The sequence below is a fragment of the Cololabis saira genome, chromosome 2 (assembly GCF_033807715.1).
Source record: "Cololabis saira isolate AMF1-May2022 chromosome 2, fColSai1.1, whole genome shotgun sequence".
Classification (NCBI taxonomy): domain Eukaryota; kingdom Metazoa; phylum Chordata; class Actinopteri; order Beloniformes; family Belonidae; genus Cololabis; species Cololabis saira.
In genome coordinates, this window is record NC_084588.1 from 21,993,029 (window position 1) to 22,012,046 (window position 19,018).

General features: G+C 37.7%; 1 protein-coding gene across 1 annotated transcript; it reads left to right on the plus strand.

The window, feature by feature from the left end:
- Window positions 1-11,373: 11,373 nt before the first annotated feature.
- LOC133420145 (immunoglobulin-like domain-containing receptor 1) lies at window positions 11,374-18,535 on the plus strand. Its single transcript, XM_061709744.1, has 9 exons — window positions 11,374-11,424; window positions 12,140-12,310; window positions 13,775-13,924; window positions 14,298-14,417; window positions 14,568-14,714; window positions 15,554-15,676; window positions 15,800-15,981; window positions 16,767-17,363; window positions 17,526-18,535. Exons 1-9 carry the CDS (start codon window positions 11,379-11,381, stop codon window positions 17,562-17,564), a joined length of 1,575 nt encoding a protein of 524 aa, XP_061565728.1. The 5' UTR covers window positions 11,374-11,378; the 3' UTR covers window positions 17,565-18,535.
- Window positions 18,536-19,018: the final 483 nt, after the last annotated feature.

The window sequence follows — 19,018 nt, forward strand, 5'->3', positions numbered from 1 at the left end:
GTATATATATTAACAGGTGGAATGAAGTCCTGGAGACACAGCATAAAATATCTTAGGTTAATACTGTCTGCACCAAAATAAAAGTCTTGGTAAATGTATGAATAAAATGCAATACTCCACACATTAGTACAATAGTTGTATTTGTTTATTTTATTTGGAAATGTGGCCGTTTATATCTGGATCCTCTTAAAAACAACATCAGACAGAAACAGAGTTAAAGAAGTCAAACACTCAATTCCCAAACTGCAGGAACGTCAGGAACATGTTCTAAGACAGACGACTGCAGTGAGAAACCCTTTCTCTGATGGAGATATGAACAAACTTTTCCAGATGAACAAGTGTGAGCAACATTTGTTGCAATATTTGCAACGATGAAGTTTCAAACATTCGTTTCAACCTTTTATTCAGTAAAGATTTATTTAAACGTCTCCTAAAACACAATAAAATATCTACAACTAACTGTTCTACAATGTGGTTTAAACTTGATGAGATTTTTTGAAATGTTTTACACCTATTCATGTTTTGAACTGCCACTTGCCTTTAAAGATTTTTGTAGTACAGAAGACATTTATACTTGTAAACTCAATTTATTTATGTGTTGTGTAATAAGATGGTAATTTTTCAATGAGCACGTTTGTTTAAGCACACGAGGTGTATATCTGTGATTTCATTTTCTGTCCTCCAGCCTTCATGCCGGTGCTGCTGCTGAGTCAGCAGCTTGTCTTGAACGCAAACACACCAGCGCATACTCGACTGTCTTGTTACTTTTTAATCCACTGTTGACTCCTGCACGCTCAGCTCCATGTAGAAAAGTGCAATAATTTCATCCTTTGGTATTTCTTCAGCGCGTTTCTCTCCGTTTGGTACTGACATCCATGTCTGCTGGTGCATGTGTGCGTTTGTGGGCTGGAAAGAGATGACTCTTTACTTTTCTGTAAAGGAGACAATGTGCAACTGAGTATGACTCATGTCTTTGTTCATTGTTGTAATCACAGCTGCGCAGCTGTGTCAAGACTCATCGCTTCTGCTTGCTTTGACCACAGACATCTGCCCAGCCCTCCATCCACATGAAGAATGTGTCACTATGTTTACAGTATGTTTTCTAAAGTTTGCTTTTGCAAATACAGCTAAAGATGCAGGGCAGAAAAAAACATTAAGGCCGACTGTTTTTCTTCACAACGTCTCAGCCAATAAACAGATGTATGAACAATGGCTTTCATTTGAATTTTTAAGCTTTATCCTCAGGGTGTTCAGTTTGCCTGTGTTGAACGGTGGAGGCATGACATTTGAAACATCCTTATTTTAACATAAGTAAAACCCACGAAACGAGCTTCTTTTCATAAATACTCTTCTCAGCATTTTCTCAAGTTTTACTTGAATAGCTTTGTCTTTTACTTGAGTAAAGTCTTGGCTGCCTTAAACTAAAACAAAGATTAGGATGATTCTTCCACCACTTTGTATATGACTGAATTGAGTAATAAAGGAGGAATTGCTTTCATGAGAGTCACGGGGAGGAAAGGTCTCACTCGTTCACATCTTTACTTTCATGAGTTCTCATTGGCTGTGTGTTTGTGATGGGAGGAAGCGGTTACAGACGGTGACCCTCACAGCTTGATGATATGCCAGGAATGTTGTTGAGCAGCTCTCATCTTTACAAAAGCATGTGCAGGGAACGATGACATCACCATGTACCCGAGTAGAAGGGTGTGTTCCTCTTGCTGATTTGCCTTGGATGATATTCACATTTAAAACAAAACAAGAAACAAAGTAAAATTGGTGGAGACCCACTATCAACTGCAAAATGAAATATTTATATACATATTTATTTACAACTATCTGGCACAGTGTATTGTGTTTGTTTAATTACAATAAGGAAATCTTAAACACTTTCAAAACATCAGAAATCTCAAAAGGCTTTGTAGTGCCAGATTTTAACTTTTGTAAAATTGATGAAAACAATTGACTGATTGCTAACTTAAAAACAAATCATTTATTTTTTTATCATAATTAGATAACTGGAATTGAAGCAAGAAAGCCTATTCTATTTTATATTTTGCAGAGAGTGAACATTTTAGAAACCCCATATTTACGTATGTCTGAAATGTTGGAAAAAGCAAGAATAAGTAGTAAATGTTCTGTAGTTTCTTTGAAGAAGAAAAACGATCTACTCTCTTTGTAAAACAATGTTGAGTGGAATCCTTAAGCTGTAAGGCTTACACAAAGAAAAAGGAAGAAATATGTAAAGAAAGACATATTTATCTGTTATTTAAATAAATGCAACCACTTTTTACACTTTAATTTTAATTTTAAAACAACATTTGCATTACAGAAACTTATGCTTTTCAATGTAAAATCCCATAAATAATTTACTTTGTTGGAAAGCTCTTTTTCTTTGACTGATACTGTACTCGGCTGCAGTTTAATAGAAGTTAGATGATGTACATATGTTTGCAGAAAATGTTCGTACTGGCAAGTTTTCATTCTGACAGGATAAACTTTTCATCAGCCCTGTGTAAAATAACATGACAGGAGTGAAACCTGTTTTGCCTTTCAATGTCTGAGCAGATGCTGAGGATTGAGCCGAGGGGAAACACAGGCAGGAAACAGAGAGTGGATCTTGGCAGAGAGTTGGAGGTGCAGGTGCAGGGAGGCCTGCACTCACAGAAACACAAACAACCCTGAAGGAAAGCACGTTAGTACATCACGCATAGACAAACAGACTCATATTTGAGGATGGGTCCAGACTTTTATGGAAAACGCTGTGTTTAAAAAGTTATTTTTCCAAGATAACGAGGTAACGAGGAGACGTTTTAGATTTTAAAATGTTTAAAGGCTGACATCTAGTGGTTTGAGTCTAGAGTTACTCCTCTGTTGTTAATCCTAATACTGCAGCCCAATAAATAAATAAGGCTTTTGAATCTGTGTTGCTTTATTAATCATTTTATTAATAATCATCCGTCTGCTTGTGTCAACAGCTTTTATGTTGCTGGCACTTCGTATATTTTTAAAACAGACTCCCAAGGATGTATGGTGTAAAGATATATCTTTTTTATTAGTTTTTTTCTGGGCTATGTTCCAGCAGACCCCTGTATGACCCTGAATAGATATAAGAGGGTATAGATGGATGAATGGTTGTTAAGACTGACCCTCATGTCTGGGATTTTCACCAAACTACGTCACAGAACTGAATGAAAACATCTAGTTTGGGGCGTGGCCAAAAAGACACATGTTTCTATTTCTAATTCTAGTTTTGGCTAGATATAAGCCATTCGGCGTAAAATCGAGCCAAATCGATGTTCCGACTATGATCTGCTGTCGTGACCCCTCTACGCAGAGGGATTAAGCCAAAATGGTTAATGATGAATACCATGGCTGGAAGATTTAATTTTTTTTTTACCAAAATTGTTGTCATTTAGCAGAACTTCATCCAACAATGTGTTACAGAACAGTTGACAGCTATTCTTCTCCCATCCAAGTCTGTACTTTGCAGCTCTGTGCAACAACTGTCAGGCTCAGGTTGATCCTGCAGCTTTCAGGAAACACCAGCAGCTGCTTTGCTGCCCAACAGTGCCCCCATCACAAACCATGTCACTGTAATGTTTTCCTTCCTTGTAAACCAAAGCTTTTTTTTTGGGGGGGGGGGGGGGGGGGGGGTTCTGTGTATAAATTTAGTTGTTGATGATGCCTCTCAATATAAACTGGTCTCCATTCCAATAAACTGGTCTCCTTTTTAAGGCACAATTATACCTCTTATGCCCTAACGGGGGCAGCATTTCACCAGACAATTCATTTTTTCCTTATGTTCTTGTTGCTCCTTCTTTTTGATGCCAGTTTTTTCTTTTGGCAAACAGATGAGCGTGTTGGTGGTAGTGAGCCGGTCTGTCTTCCTCAAGCTTTTGTGGCTTATTCGTTTTGCTGCATAACAACTACACACTACACAACCTCACAGCAACTTGGTCACCCAGGTGCTCTCCAAACTACTCTGTCAACATAACAGACGCAGAAAACGAGGTGTAACTTCAAATTCCTTTGGCATTCTTAAATATCCTTCAGCAGTTGGACATGGCAAGCATCTTTGAGATGTTCACACATACAGTAATGATCAAGGGCAACCACCTACTGCTGATCAATATTCCACCATGTCTGCAAGCTTAACCATAATATACTATCCAGGGTGGTACTCTCAAAATCAGTGACATGCGAGTAAATTACCCACTCAGCCACCATAGCTCCCTCTTTCTCATCTGATTTATTTTCTTTTTTTTTTAAATTAATTAATTAATTAATTAATTAATTAATTAATTAATTAATTAATTAATTAATTAATTAATTAATTTATTTATTTATTTATTTATTTATTTATTTATTTATTTATTTATGTATTTATCATATAGAGTGGTGTAGCATGATATAATATAAATATAGCATAATAATATAGTAATATCCTAATATAACATGATTTTTATAAAACATTATAACATATAACCAAATGATATCACCATACCATAATATATAACAATATAATAACACTATAGTTTAACATCCCATGAGAGTTCATAATTTAATATAATAATACACTATGAAACAATATATCATGATAATGCCAGGAATAATTATTAGAGTTAGAATTGGTCATTTATCTATTGCAATGAGGGGTGAAGTCAGACCGGGGCGTCAGGGAATCTGATTTATTTTCAACAGTGTAACTTTACATTTGCAAGCGTTTCCCTCATCAAATCACTTGAGAATTTTGATGTGTTGTTCATCTCCATAAATTGTTAAATATGGTACAATTACCTGCTTCCAATTTTAATCTGGGATTTTGGTCATATTAATCCGATCGTGAAAAACGACTTTGTCTCTGTCTCTAAATGTGGACATGTCAGGAAAAAATAAACGAAACCGGTTTCATTCTTATCTTTTGAATGTTGTGTCGGTAAATTCACAAGGAACACAGTTGGCAGAATGTCCCAGTTTTACCGGTTATGCCACTTTGAAATGAATATTCACACAAATTATTTCACCTACAGTTGTCTTCCTCACGCACAGCAAAGACAAGGGTTGTGACAGAGGGACGTACTTGGAGCTGGAATCCTTATCTCATTTAGACGTCAGATGATGGTGTTGACACCAGACACACCCATTTCCAAAAACGTGACAAGAAAGATGTTTTGTTCATGGCAGATGCAAAGCAGGGGAGGATGTGGATAGTGATCAAGGTAACTTTATTTGCATTTGAAAACTGTGTGTTTGGTTTGGCCTCTGTCAAACCAAAGACACAGTTTTTAATGGGACATTCTGGAGTTAAAACAGCCTACAGATCTATTATTAGATGGTAAGGAGCGTACATTTTAAATAGGGACCAAAACATTGTGATTTGAAACGGTTTTGAGATACAACAGAGTATGTGTTTGCAGCAAAATGGCAAATAATCTTAGCACAGGGGTCAAAAAAATGAAAATAAATTCCTACTTAAAGCCTCTGACAAGACTGAAAAATGTGATTCCACTGAACTGATTATTGGATCTGGTCTCTATAGGCAAACTTAGGTTATTTAAACTAAGAACTGTGTACAAAAACTGTATGAAAGGAGTGTTGTTGAAGCATCTCCATCCATTTGGTACCCTCTTGTTCTTCATTCATATGAGTCAACTACCAATATTGGTCAAACAACTGAGACTAGGACTTCTCCTCCTTTTGCGTCTAATGACAGTATGGTCAGATATTGGAAATCAATGTGTATGAACTTTAAAACATTGTTTTGGTCCCTAATGAAAGTTTACACGCCTTATAATAACCGTTCGTTTTTTTACTCTGGGGTGTTCCTTTAACACAGGGGTCACCAACCCTGGTCCTCGAGGGCCGGTGTCCCTGCAGGTTTTAGATGTTTCCCTGCTTCATTGCACCATGATACAAGTGACTGTGTCATTAACAGAACTGTGCAGCCCTGGATGACAAGCTGATGACGATGATTAATTAGAATCAGGTGTGTTAAAGCAGGGAAACATCTAAAACATGCAGGACACCGGCCCTCGAGAACCAGGGTTGGTGACCCCTGCTTTAACATATTGGGCAAAAGCAAGAAACTTAAAAAGTGTATTATACCTCCTTTCAATTCAGAAGCATTTCATAAATACAGTTGGAGCTCCGCAGAGAGTTTAATGCTTGCATGTGTGTCTGTGTGTGTTTGTACGGAGGCAGACCTGATCATTGCTGAATTGATACGGTTGGGCAGGGGGATGTACTTCTGCTCCGTTGATGCAGCTGGAGACCTCAGTGGAGATAATGACAAACAAGTCAGGCTCATATTCAACTCCAAAAAAGAAGCTTATCCAGACTAATATGTCAGCTAAGAAACAATGGTGTCTTTTTAGAATGCATTCTCACATTCACCTGGACACCATTAGGACAATCCAGCCATATATATATGTAAATCAACAGTCTCTTTTAGCTGCTTTTGCAGCATGATCCTAAATTTGTAGCAGTATATTAGAATTACCAGTACATGTGTTTAACCAACACTAACAGACGTGTGCACATCACTCCTGTTCTTACCTCCCTTCATTGGCTTCCTGTCCTTTATAGAATTGATTTTAAACTTTTGATGTACGTTTTTTAAACTCTTAATAGCCTTGCATCCTTGTATTTTTTCCGAGCTTTTAACTGCCCGTAATCCCGGTAGAGCGCTGAGGTCAACTAATCAACTTTGCTGGAAGTCCCGAGGTCAAAATATAAACGCTGGGGTGACCGAGCCGTTTCCGTTTCCACCCCCAGGCTCTGGAAAAAGCTCCCTGCAGAGATGCAGCTTATTTCTGATCTCAGTATTTTTGAATCTACGCTAAAAACCCACCTATTTAAGATGGCTTTTAACACCCAGTAGTGTGATGAAACTTTTATCTTATTAGATTTCGTTGTATTTTATTTTTTTTATTGTTTTTGATTGTTCCTATTCAGCCCCCATTTTTATTACTTGCTATAAAGCCCTTTGGCACACCGATATAATAAGTTTAATAAGTGTTGCCTCCAAGTTTAAATCAGACTAAAATGTGTAATTTTTTTTCAAAGGAGGCATATTATACCCTTTTTGAAAGGTTGACACGATTTCCAGAGGCATTAAAAAATAATTTTGTTAAAATACCACAAAAATACAACAAAGAATCTCATCAGTCATGCCCTCACTGTTCTGCTTAAAGCATCTGGTTTAAAGGTGTGGAGTCAGTCTCTGGACTGACTCGACCCACTCACCTCAGTCCCAAGGGTGTGCCTCTTTTAGAAGTGGTGTTAAGCTAAACACTTCCAAGTTACGGTAAATATACAGTAATGTTGGTGGGGGTAAATATGTGGAGGCTACAACCACAGAAATGAAAAAAAAGAAACAAAGAATGGACACAACCTCATTTCCATGTTAGAGACGGCTGCCGTCTTGTGTGTTTTAAATGTCATGTGTTGATACTGTGTGATGAAAGGAGTTTAGGAACAATTATTTTATTAAGAGTATCATAGGTTAGCTATGTAAACAGAACATAAAATACAGACACATTTGTTGTGTTCACATTTATGTGAGGAACAATCAAATGAGAGCTCACATATTGAAGTATTGGGTTACAATATTGTTCTATTTCCCCAAGTTTGCATTATTGTGTTAAAAAAAAGAAAGAAAGAAAAATCTACACATAAATGTATTTAAATGTTATACTTAGATGCTGAAACACTTCTTACACCTTACATTCAGTAATGACCCTCATATGTTGCTCTAAACCCAACAATATCCAGAATTAGAAATTCTTGTCCATTCATTCCTTAAAGCCACACATTTATGTTACTTATTTTATATTCTGTGAATTTGTAAGTTGTTGAACTTGCTTTAGCAAATAGCAATTGTTTATTAGTTATAAATGTTAACATGTTTTACTGTACAGGAAGTCTTGACTGTGACTATACTACCACCTGCTGATTTGGGACGAGTATTTCTTTCACATAATTTGTGTGATTTCATTAAAACCAAACTAATGCAGTGAAGAAGATTACACTAATAAGCTACATGGAGATATAATTGTAGCCCTCAAACCTGTTCTCCTAAAAAGAAGTTAAAGTCCAGCATTTGCTCCAACGTGCACGAGGATGGCAATAGTGCCTCCATAACCCCTCTTTGATTTTCTGCATGCTGCTCTGTTTGTTCCTGTTAGATGTGTAAGTTTGACCTATCTCTTATTTGTGATGCTCACAGTGCTGAGCAGTTTTTTACAGATTTACAAAACTGTCAAACAAAAGACCTATGTAAAGTCATGGAGGATAATAGTGGAGTATAACTTTTACATTTTAATCAAGCAGAAGCTCTGAAGATGGTTCCAAAATCTCTAAAACTGTTTCAACCACCTGGATAAGGAATAAACTCATGACTGTAAGACATATTTTTTAACTTTCCAACCTGTTGCCTTTTCTTACCCAAATGACATAACCTATCCTTCTGTTGTCCATTGTCTATGTAAACCTATATAATTTTTGCTTATATTGTCAGTTTAACATTTTCCATCTTCTTCTTCTTTTGCCTTTTCCTTTTAGAGGTCCCCACATTGGATTAATTCTAATCCACTGTAGGGGCAGTGGCCTTCTGCTTTTTATTTTCTGTCTTTAGCATCAATTTAATTGGTCTTTCAAATTTTCCAGAAATCCTATCTTTGGTCATCCTCTTTTCCTCCTGCCTAGCAACTCCTTCTCCAGCATCCTTCAACCAATGTAGTCACTATTGCTCCTCTTTATGTGTCCAAACCATCACAATCAAGCCTCTTTTATTTCATCTCCAAGAAATCTAACCATGGTTGTTCCCATGATATGCTCTTGAAATCACTTCCATCATTGTCACTTCCAAAGAGGATCATAACATCGCCAAATCTTCCACCTTCAGCCCTGTTTCCTCTCTCTTGGTGGATGCCACCATCTCTGAGCAGTAGAGAAGGGTTGGCCTCACCATCTTCTAAAAACCTTCCCCTTAAAAACCTTCCCCTTTCCTGATGCAGCTAGTTTTACCAAATAATTCATACTTTTCAAAAAGAACCAACACATTTCTTGATTTGTAGAGTAGAAAATTACTCCTGGAAAACATCTTAGTATGAGCAAATATTTCTAAGAGATGCTTTGGAATAGAAAAAAATAGATACTTAAAGAAACACATTAGTACAACAATGTTTGTAAAGTTTGGTCATTATCTGCAGCTGCTTCTTCACATCCAGGGTCAACGGGGGAGTCTTTCCCTGCTCTCTTCACACAAGTGACAGAGCTCACATTCATGCCTAAGGGCAATTTAAGATCAACAATTAGCCTCAGGCATGTTGTTGGACTGTTGGAGGAAATCCCCTGCAAACATGTGAAGAACACACAAACTCCTAAAAGAAAAGCTGCAGCCAAGATTTGAATGGGAAACTTAAATTCGGTTTAACAATGCTAACCACCAGACAAAAGTGAAAAAGTGATGAGACTGATTTAACAGGGATGCTTGTTAAGCATGTACACTTCAACTGTGGAGAAAGTTAAGTGAAAGGCCCCTACCTCTAATGTTTGCCTATTTTCTCAGAAATTTGCAAATTCTAGTCCTGTTTGTTCCGACAGATCAAATTCATTTCACTCGTTTTGGTTATCCACTGCTTTGTTAAACACTTTGTAATATTGTTTAGAAAAGTGCTATATAAATAATATTGTTTTAATCATTATTATTTCAGCTACTCCAATTGTCATTTTAGATACAATTATCACCACAGATTTTAAATCTTTTTTTTTTATTCCATCCCTCCATACATCTGAACAGGTATTTACTACAAACGATGATTCATGTGTTTATATAACTCACAGGCTACACAAAGGAACATCAAAACTACTGTAATTGACCTGAAAAAAAATAAATCCAAGCACATGTAAATATAACATATTTAAATCTGTGATATTAACAATTAAAAATGAAGTTTGTTGTTTTACATGAATACATCTTTTGAACTTAATCTGCATTTGTTCAAAAAACAAGACATTGTGCATTTTTTCCTTAACAAGCAGTATTTATGTAAGCCCAGGAAATCTTTTCATTTACACACAAACAACAAGCAATGATCTTGTTGTATTTACCTTTCCTTTAACAATTTTAATCTATTGGGCAGATTGACCAACGTTTAGATGAAACATGTTTTATTTGTTTAAGTACAACACCCAAGTAAAAAAATATCTTACTTGATCTACTTTAAAAAAAATTAAGCAACTTTTTCACATGAGATTTTTATGTAGATCAAGAAAGACTAGTCTTTATATGACCTGCCGGAGGAGATCAGGCGAGCCACATCTCTGTCCATTTTTAAATCTCTTTTAAAAACACACTTTTTTAAATGTGCTTTTACTTAACATCTAATAATGTACTCTATGATATCAAATGTCATTATTTTCTAATGTTTTATTGTATTTCTATGTTCTTATGTTTTTATATTTTTGTCATTTTATTGGATTCTGCCTTTTAATTTTGCTTTGTAAAAGCACCTTGTAACTGTGTTTGGAAAGGTGCTATACAAATAAAGCTTATTATTATTATTATTATTATAGAAACTACTTAATTTTTAGTATGTACAAAATTCATTTGCAAGTAAAGTCAACTTAATTTTGATAAATAAAGTAAACTTAAAACAACTTGCAAAATGTATTATTTACATACAAAAAATGAAGTAGTTTATACAAAAACTAGTCTTTCTTGATCTAAATAATAATCTCATGCAAAAAATTTACTTATTTTTTTTAAAGTAGGCTAGATCAAGCACAATATTTGTATCAGTGCACTTATTTATAATATTGTTTAGAAAAGTCCTATATAAATAAAGTTTTTTTAATCATTACTGCATTACAGCTACTCCAATTGTCATTTTGGATACAATTATCACCACCGATTTTAAATCTTTTTTTTAATTCCATCCCTCATACAGGTATTTTACTACAAATGACGATTACTGTAATGTGTTTTTATAACTGACATACACAAAGGTACATCAAAAATACTTCCAAAATGACCTAATTGACTTGGTATCTGCTCATCTAAACCAGAGGGTTTCGGCGGAGCTTCCTGTGTAAATCAGCCAGGCGGCCACGTCACAGCTCAGGTGCGCTCACCTGTTTCGGGGCGCGGCCAGTCAGGAGCGCAGTCTCAGCCTCGAAGATAAGATAGTTCCCCGCGGACACCCAGGATGAAACAAAGACCCACTGAGTTCCAGCGCGATCCGTAGGCCAGGGGTTTAATTTTTTACATTCAAATTGTTCTTTCTAGACCTTTTTGTTTGTCCTTGGAGCTTGGCGTCCACCTGTTCATCCCGCGCGGGGACTTCTTCCTCCGTTTGCTCATCATCGTCTTCATCATGGGGAGACTGTCTGCTGCAGTCTTCCTGTTGTCGCTGATAAAAGGTTATTTTCAGTTCTTTACTTACTGATCTCATTGGTGAACAGCAAATTGGTAATTTTTTGTATAAATTTAACTTTTTAAATTATCTTTATCGATTTAAATATTTCTAGGTAAACAAAGTAAATTAAGAACATATCTTGTTTTAGCCTATATCTATATTGCTGTAGATCTGTTAAAGATGATGGGAAAATATGTATTTTATTATTATTGTTCAAGATACATTTAATCATTAGTGACTGTGTAGATACTGGAAGGCTTTAGACAGGAAGTCCAGAAATATCTTGTTTTTGTTTTCTTTTTCTTTGTTGATATCATAATTAGCCTATCATTTATTATTACATTCTATCTATTTCTGACTGATTTTCCTTTATATGTCTCAGCCTCTTTCAAAGGGTCTTTGCCACCTGAGCACATTTAGTAAAACTCAGCCGGTTTCTGTCCCCCTGTCCACTTTTTCATAGTTTCACTGTAAGCCATTTCCTCTACCTGGGTCTGTGCTACTTGTTTTTCTGGCTCTTCCACTCTGCAATCAGCTCTTTGTTTGTTTGACAGCAGCCCTCACACACTTTCACGTCTCACGTTGCTTCCCCAACCACTTGTCTTCCTCCTGAACTTAATGATAGGACCTCTTTCTAAAAACTAGCATCTTTGTCATGCAGCTTTTCCAACAAACACATGGCTTCTGTGTGTAAGTGTGTGTTTGCCATGCGTCCACAGTGTCCGAGTGTATTCAGGTGGTTGTTCCTCAGCAGCAGCGTACTGTGGGTCTGTTTGGCTCGGTGACACTCCGCTGCGACTACTCCACCTCTGCAAATCCCCAAGATGTCCTTGTCACCTGGAGGTACAAGTCCTTCTGCAAAGACCCCGTACTGGAGTACTACTCCACAGGTAAGAGGAGGCTCCTGGACCTGGATGACATGTTTGCATTGTAAGCTCCTTTTCTGTGACTTTTTTCATGAGATGGAGCAGAAAGAAAACAATAAATCAGATTTTAAAGAAGATTATTTGTTGTGGGAAAATACTTCATATTTGCATAAATCTCCTTTTCATTTATTCTTTAGTATTAAGCCTAAATGTTTAATTTATGTCATTTTATAAGGGTTAAGATGGGTTCTATTTGCAAAATCCAGATAAAAAGTTAGAAAGGAAGCGTAAAATAAAATACTTTAGGGCAGTGGTTCTCAAATGGGGGTACGCGTAACCCTGGGGGTATGTGAAGGCACTAAAGGGGGTACGTGAGATTTTAAAATATACATATATTTAAAAAGTAGCGTCCATACAAAAATCCTTTAAAAATAAATATTTCATAAATAATTGAGGAAAATATAAGTCTAAATTCATAAAATGAATTTTATCTTCAGGAGTAGGCTATTCAACTTATTATCCTAAAACCCCAGAGTTTCCCCCACACCAGGATGGTTCCACCTAACCTGTCAATCACCTGGCTTCACCTGTCAATCACTTGGACCAACGATGGAGTCGTGGTTGAAGCAGCAGCAATATTTTTATGTTTAATAAATCAGTTACTGATGGCACAGTGCTCTGTTTTAGGTCTTTTTTTTTTACAACCAAAAGTACTTTGCGCTGGTTAGGGGGTACTTGGCTGAAAAAATATTTCACAAGGGGGTACATCACTGAAAAAAGGTTGAGGACCACTGCTTTAGGGTGATGATTTTGGTCCAATATTCTCTGCCTTGTCTTGCTCACTGTATACATACCTGAGCAAAACTGAATCATGGTGTTTACCTGTTGTGGCCAGTGGAAATTTGATTTTTATCATTCACGTCTTACTCCATATATTTCCATATTCTTCACACCACTCCTTTGAGCATAGGTTCAACCGTTTTTTATATCCAGTTTCTCCCTTTTAGGAGTCTCCACAGGAGATCATTGCATTCTGCTGATTGACTTTTCATAACTTTTACATCAGAAATTAATAATAATAATAAATTGGCAAGTGAAAAAGAGTTTAGGGGTTTGCAGAAAAAAATGTTTTAATGTATTTACAAATTTGAGAACAGCATTTTCACTGGTGTGTGCTTTTGTAAAGAATGGAGACACTTTCTGCTTAATGGAAAAACATCCATTCTAGAGTTTGCGAAAAAAAAAAAACATAACTTATGAGAACCTCACCACTTCTGCAATGTTTCAACGTGAAGCAAGTAAAATTAAGAGTTCGTCACAAAAAACATTGATGGCTTGAATGTATATTCAGGGTTTCAGTTTCAAAGCCCAGAGTAATGGGTAGCAGAGCATTTTGTTTGAATTTGATCATTATATGTACCAAACGGACACTATGAGGTGAGTCTTGGTAAAGATTGTCACTGTTAAAGTTGTCCTGTGGTTTTTCAGCTTACCAGTCGGCGCTACAGTTGGGTCAGGACCCAGCGAATGACTGTCCAGACCGCCAGCGGACAGTGCGGACTGTCGTTCAGAAGAGAGGAACCCGGGAAGCCATACTGGGATCCGAATACAAGGAACGCAAGATATCCGTCCAAAACAGTGAGTTCATGCAAGGCTTTGGCAAAATGTGGTTTTATTTCATAACTTCTGATTATCTTCATCCTCTTCCCTAGCATTAATAATTTTGCCTGCTCTTTGTGGTAGGGCTGTAAGGAGAAAATAATTACAATTGTCAACAATGTATTTGTTTTTCATTTCTGCCTGTGATTATTTTTTTATTATATCCAATTGTGATGGCCTTATACTTCTGATTTAGCTAAACAGATAAGTATTTTGGCTTGGTCTGTAAAATATGCTTTTTCCAAACAACTATGAAGTTGAAGTGAACGCATATGCTCAGGACCGATAACTAACTTTATCATGACAGCCAATCTAATAAAAAGCACATTTCTATGATTGTCTGTTTGTACAGATGCAGACTTGGTAATCAATGAGGTGATGTGGTGGGACAATGGGGTGTACTTTTGTTCTGTTGATGCTGCTGGAGACACCACTGGAGACTCTGACAAGGAAATCAAGCTCATTGTCTACCGTAAGAAAACATACAAATGCGTAAACATTCAGTGTCTTACCACAAAATGTTCAATAATTTGAAATAAAAAAAGACCAGCCTCTTGTTAAAGGGGATTAGCCTCCAGGGGTGCTGCACACTGAGCTTGCCTCTCCCTTTGTCTTCTCTCAGACTGGTTGACGGTGCTGTTCATCGTCATCGGTGCCCTCCTCCTCATCCTCCTCTTCTGCATCTGCTGCTGCCAGTGCTGCCCGCAGAGGTGCTGCTGCTATGTTCGCTGTCCCTGCTGCCCACAGCAATGCTGCTGCCCTGAGAAAGGTACAAATCCAGCTTCTTTTTTTCCTGTGAGGTTATTTATAGATAGTGTTGTATGTGCAGTAAATAGTAATCCCAGCTGTCTCATGCTGGAGAACCAGGGAGGAGCTCTGGCAGGAAGCTGGACTAAAAACCACTCAGAATGAGGACCAAACATGAGTGATTTTGAGTGAATTTCACCATCTGAAGCACCTCAAACCTCATAAAATTGATTTGAGTAAATGGTATATTGCATCATCTTTGCACCTGAATGCTATTTTATTTTTATGTTTACTAGAGAATATCTGCGGTTGTTTTCGAAGCTGTGTACTGTCTAATAGCCAATATATTGGAGGTACAGTGTTTAGTTGCATGCTGGTAATTTTTTCATGTGTCACACCTACTGTAGATGACATTTAATTAAAATCAGCATGTACCAGTAGTTTAGTATGTGGTTTTACAAATTGTCTGTGTTGCAAGACAGCCTAAGATACAATTATCAAGGTCAGTGCTGCAATAACGTGTCACAAAACTGACACGGCCCATGTGACTGTCTGATGAATGTGGAACGCTATAAACATCTACAATAGGGTTTTTAATTGCTATGAAATGTATTTCTGGTTTTAGTTTTTATTTAAATGGTAAAAGTTGGCTATCATACAGAGTAGCTGTTGACAAAAGTAAACTGACAGTGAACTGGGGGATGAGAAAGATGACGGCAGACGGTGTGAAGGATATCTTTACACTTTTGAATCTTAACCTCAGCCATCACCCAGCACACGTTGGAAATAAACATCTTGTACACTTTGTGAAGAGCTACATTGCTCATTATTGAAGAATACAACATCATCTTTATCTTTCAGCTGTCATGGAGCATCGCATGATGAAGGAGGCTCAGAGGGCCATGGCTCCCTGGATGGGTGGACAACAAGTATATGCACCACCAATGAGCCACAGCGCCCAGATGAACCCAATGCTTTACGCAGGTACGCACATCTGACCCACACGCTGGAAAACATGTTTGACACATGTAGATGATGGAATAGTCAGCCACGAATGTGTCTGAGTTTGATCACCCAACTAAACTCTGAATCTTTTCGTCCCTTTAGGATCAGCCTCAGGGAAACACATCCCTATGCAGCCGATGCCCCTCCCTCCCCCTCAGTCTTCAGCTTACAGCTATCCTGCTCCCAGTGTCCAGGGCGCCCACACCCCCGCCAATACCAACCACATGCTTAATTACCTGGAGAACCAGGTGCGGGGAATGGATATTACGAGTCCTCTGCTACAGGTACACTCTCAAATCTTATTGTGGAACATATTTGATTATAATAATTCCAGTTTATGTGTACATACAATCTAACAAAAGGTTCTGGCTGACCAGCTTTTTTCCCCAGTGTTGAATAATTGAGGAATTAGTACAGTTTTAGTAGCTGACAGAAGCCTAAAGAAACTTTCATATATTTAAAATAGCCTTGAAAATGTCTGAACCAGATTAAACTCTGAATAAATATAATCCAGACTTTACCCATCCATCTGCCCAGTTGAAAGTAAGAATAATGTTCATTGAGTTTGTTTTAAATGAGTTGGTTACTCTCCATTGCTTTCACATTACACTGTTGTTTTTCATGAGGCTTGTCAGTGTTTTGTTACTGCTGATATGTCAAAATACATGATACTTATGTTAAAAAAAAAAACTTTTTGTTGCACGTAAATTAGTTGTCTCATCTGTTGTCATTGACATCCAGTCAACAAAACGCTTCTATTCTGTAGTTTAATGTTTGCATCATGAGCTGCTTCCCGTGCTGCTATTTCCATGTGTAAGAATGCATCTCACACGATCATTGAACTGTCATTCCATTTAAAACGGGAACAACTGCCAATGTCCACACCTGACCCCCTGGATTAGTTAATTAGTGGCTCATAAATCGTAATATTTTCTCTGAAAGGCAACTGACAGTTTAATAATAAATTCTAAATACAATATCTGTAGTGTAGATTTACATGATTGTCACCATCAATGGTTTTCAGCCGTGTTTACTTCTTGCTTCTTCATCTTGTGGTGTTCTCCTTCAGTCTCAGGGGCATCCACCGCATCCACATCCCCACATGCAGCAGATGCCACCTCCTTCCCAGCACATGCCCGTCAACGTTCCCTTTTCCCCCGGCCCTCCCAGCATGATCTCTGCTCTCGATGGTCCATCAGAGCGCCGCGTCATTACACTGCCACCAATAAAGGAGAATTATATGGGAAGAAATCCACCTCAACCACCCAAGACTCGCCCTCCGAGCTCCAGTGAGAGCAGCCGCAGCGGCTTTGGCCGCCGTGACGAGCGAGGAGCACCAGGGAGATCTAGGGGCATTCCCCGGAGCTACAGTGAGGAGTCATTGGACGAGAGGAGTAACAATAGATCACGAGGGGGCATGGACCGCCCTCGCTCCCGCTCGAGGGATGACCTCTTTGACAGCAGGTCCAGAGGGAACCACTCTCCTCCGGCAGGACGGCGCTCCAGAGGAGGATCTTGGAGCTCAGATGATGAGGCCAGCAGCAGGAGAGGAGGAGGAGGAGGAGGAGGTAGAAGAGGAGGTGGAGGCTGGTCCGATAAACCTCCCACCTACACCGAGTATGAGCCTGGCCAGAAACCAGGAGGGCGGAGGAATGGACACTACTCTGTAAGACACACACTGCTTTAGCTGATTTCAGATACATCAGTTAAATTGAGCACTTACACTGCAACAAGGGCACAGAGTCTAAAAAACACAGTCATGATTAGAAAATCTCAGTTCTAGTGACTTGCTCCTGAAGTGAATCTAAAGTTGGTATGTTTCTCTCAGGACAAGAGTTCTCGCAGTGGCACCAGCATCGTCATCTGAGCCGTCCAGCTGCGAATCGCTCTGTGACATTTGTTGTAAAGAACGTGCACAACTCCTTGTTGCCTGGTTACTGGTAAACCTATAAAGACCACCATTTTTATCCTTTTTAAAGGAATAATACACAATATCTTTTCTAACTGTAATGAAAGGGGTTAAACTCAATAATTCACAAAATCTTTGTGAAACACTTGGAAACAGTGAAACATTTGGAGAACTATAAGATGACCTGTCATGAACTGAAAAGCTACTGGTTGACTCTCCCCTCTACTGGTTGGTCCAAGTAACTACAATATTCTGAAGGAGGCGCAGCACAGTTGGAGCTTACATGAGATAAAGCCATAATAACAAGCATGGCATGCAGAAGGACTTGTGCTTCAAGCAACAGCAGTGGATTTGTTTCACTAATGATTTGAAGGAAATTATGTGTAGCATTAGAAGCTGTTCAGCAAATCGTATTCATTTTTAAACATTTGTACAGACAGTGACATCCCTTGATACCCATCAACAGCTGTTACCATTATGTTCATTAATAATTTGTGTGGTGATGATGTAGGAAATGTATAAAATTAGAAAACTGTAATGCATTGGGGTTTTTTTCCGTCTCGTTAACACTGAACAGAGACATTGTTTTTATGGATTATGTTGATAATAAAGTTTTTACCTTTTTTCAGCATACCCATTTGTTCGCATTTATGTTTAAACAATTACTAAAAATAAGATGTTTGGACATTTTCATATCTAATAAATACTATATCTGCATGATGCATGATACGTTTTATAGTACAACACAGAATGCAACTAACGCTTTTCATGTTGAAGTGAACAATGCTGCCAGTGTTTATATGTAAAAAAAACTACTCTTAATTAAATTTGATCAACCATTCTGAGTATGGGGGTGTTTAACCACATACACACACACGCACACACAGGTCCAGACGTACTTGGACAATTGCATTTTTGACTATACACCACCACAAGGGATTTATAATAAAACTACTACAATGTGAGGAAAGTGTAGACTTTCAGCTTTGATTTAGTAGGTTTTATTTGAAAAATAGATAAATACTGGGATTTACGATTAAGAATTACAGCCATTTTAAACTAAGTACCTCAATTTTCAACAACTAAAAAGAGTTAAGACAAAGCAATATAATTGAAAATATAACCAAAATGTTTTTGAATATGTGGATGAAAGTCCATTGCAGTTAAAGATTGTCTGATAAAGTCTGAATTCTGAGTTTCCTCCCTGGAGATGCTTTGCCAGCCCTTTACAGCAGCCACCTCCAGTAGCTGGTAGCTTCAATAACAGAAAAGCATGCTCTATTTGCTCAAGATAAGACCGCTGAAGTGGTCATTGAAGAATATTCAATATATTTGCCTTCAAAAAGTCTTAATTTACTTTCACTGTATGTTTCTGGTAATTTTCCATCTATATTGTGAAGTGCTGTTGTATT

What these genes read in the sequence shown, in the direction of transcription:
- LOC133420145 (XM_061709744.1), top strand. Translation starts at nt 11,379, where the DNA reads ATGGGGAGACTGTCTGCTGCAGTCTTCCTGTTGTCGCTGATAAAAG. An exon ending in CAAGATATCCGTCCAAAACA is followed by an intron (nt 13,925 to 14,297) that starts GTGAGTTCATGC and finishes CTGTTTGTACAG; the next exon opens with ATGCAGACTTGGTAATCAAT. An exon ending in TTACGAGTCCTCTGCTACAG is followed by an intron (nt 15,982 to 16,766) that starts GTACACTCTCAA and finishes GTTCTCCTTCAG; the next exon opens with TCTCAGGGGCATCCACCGCA.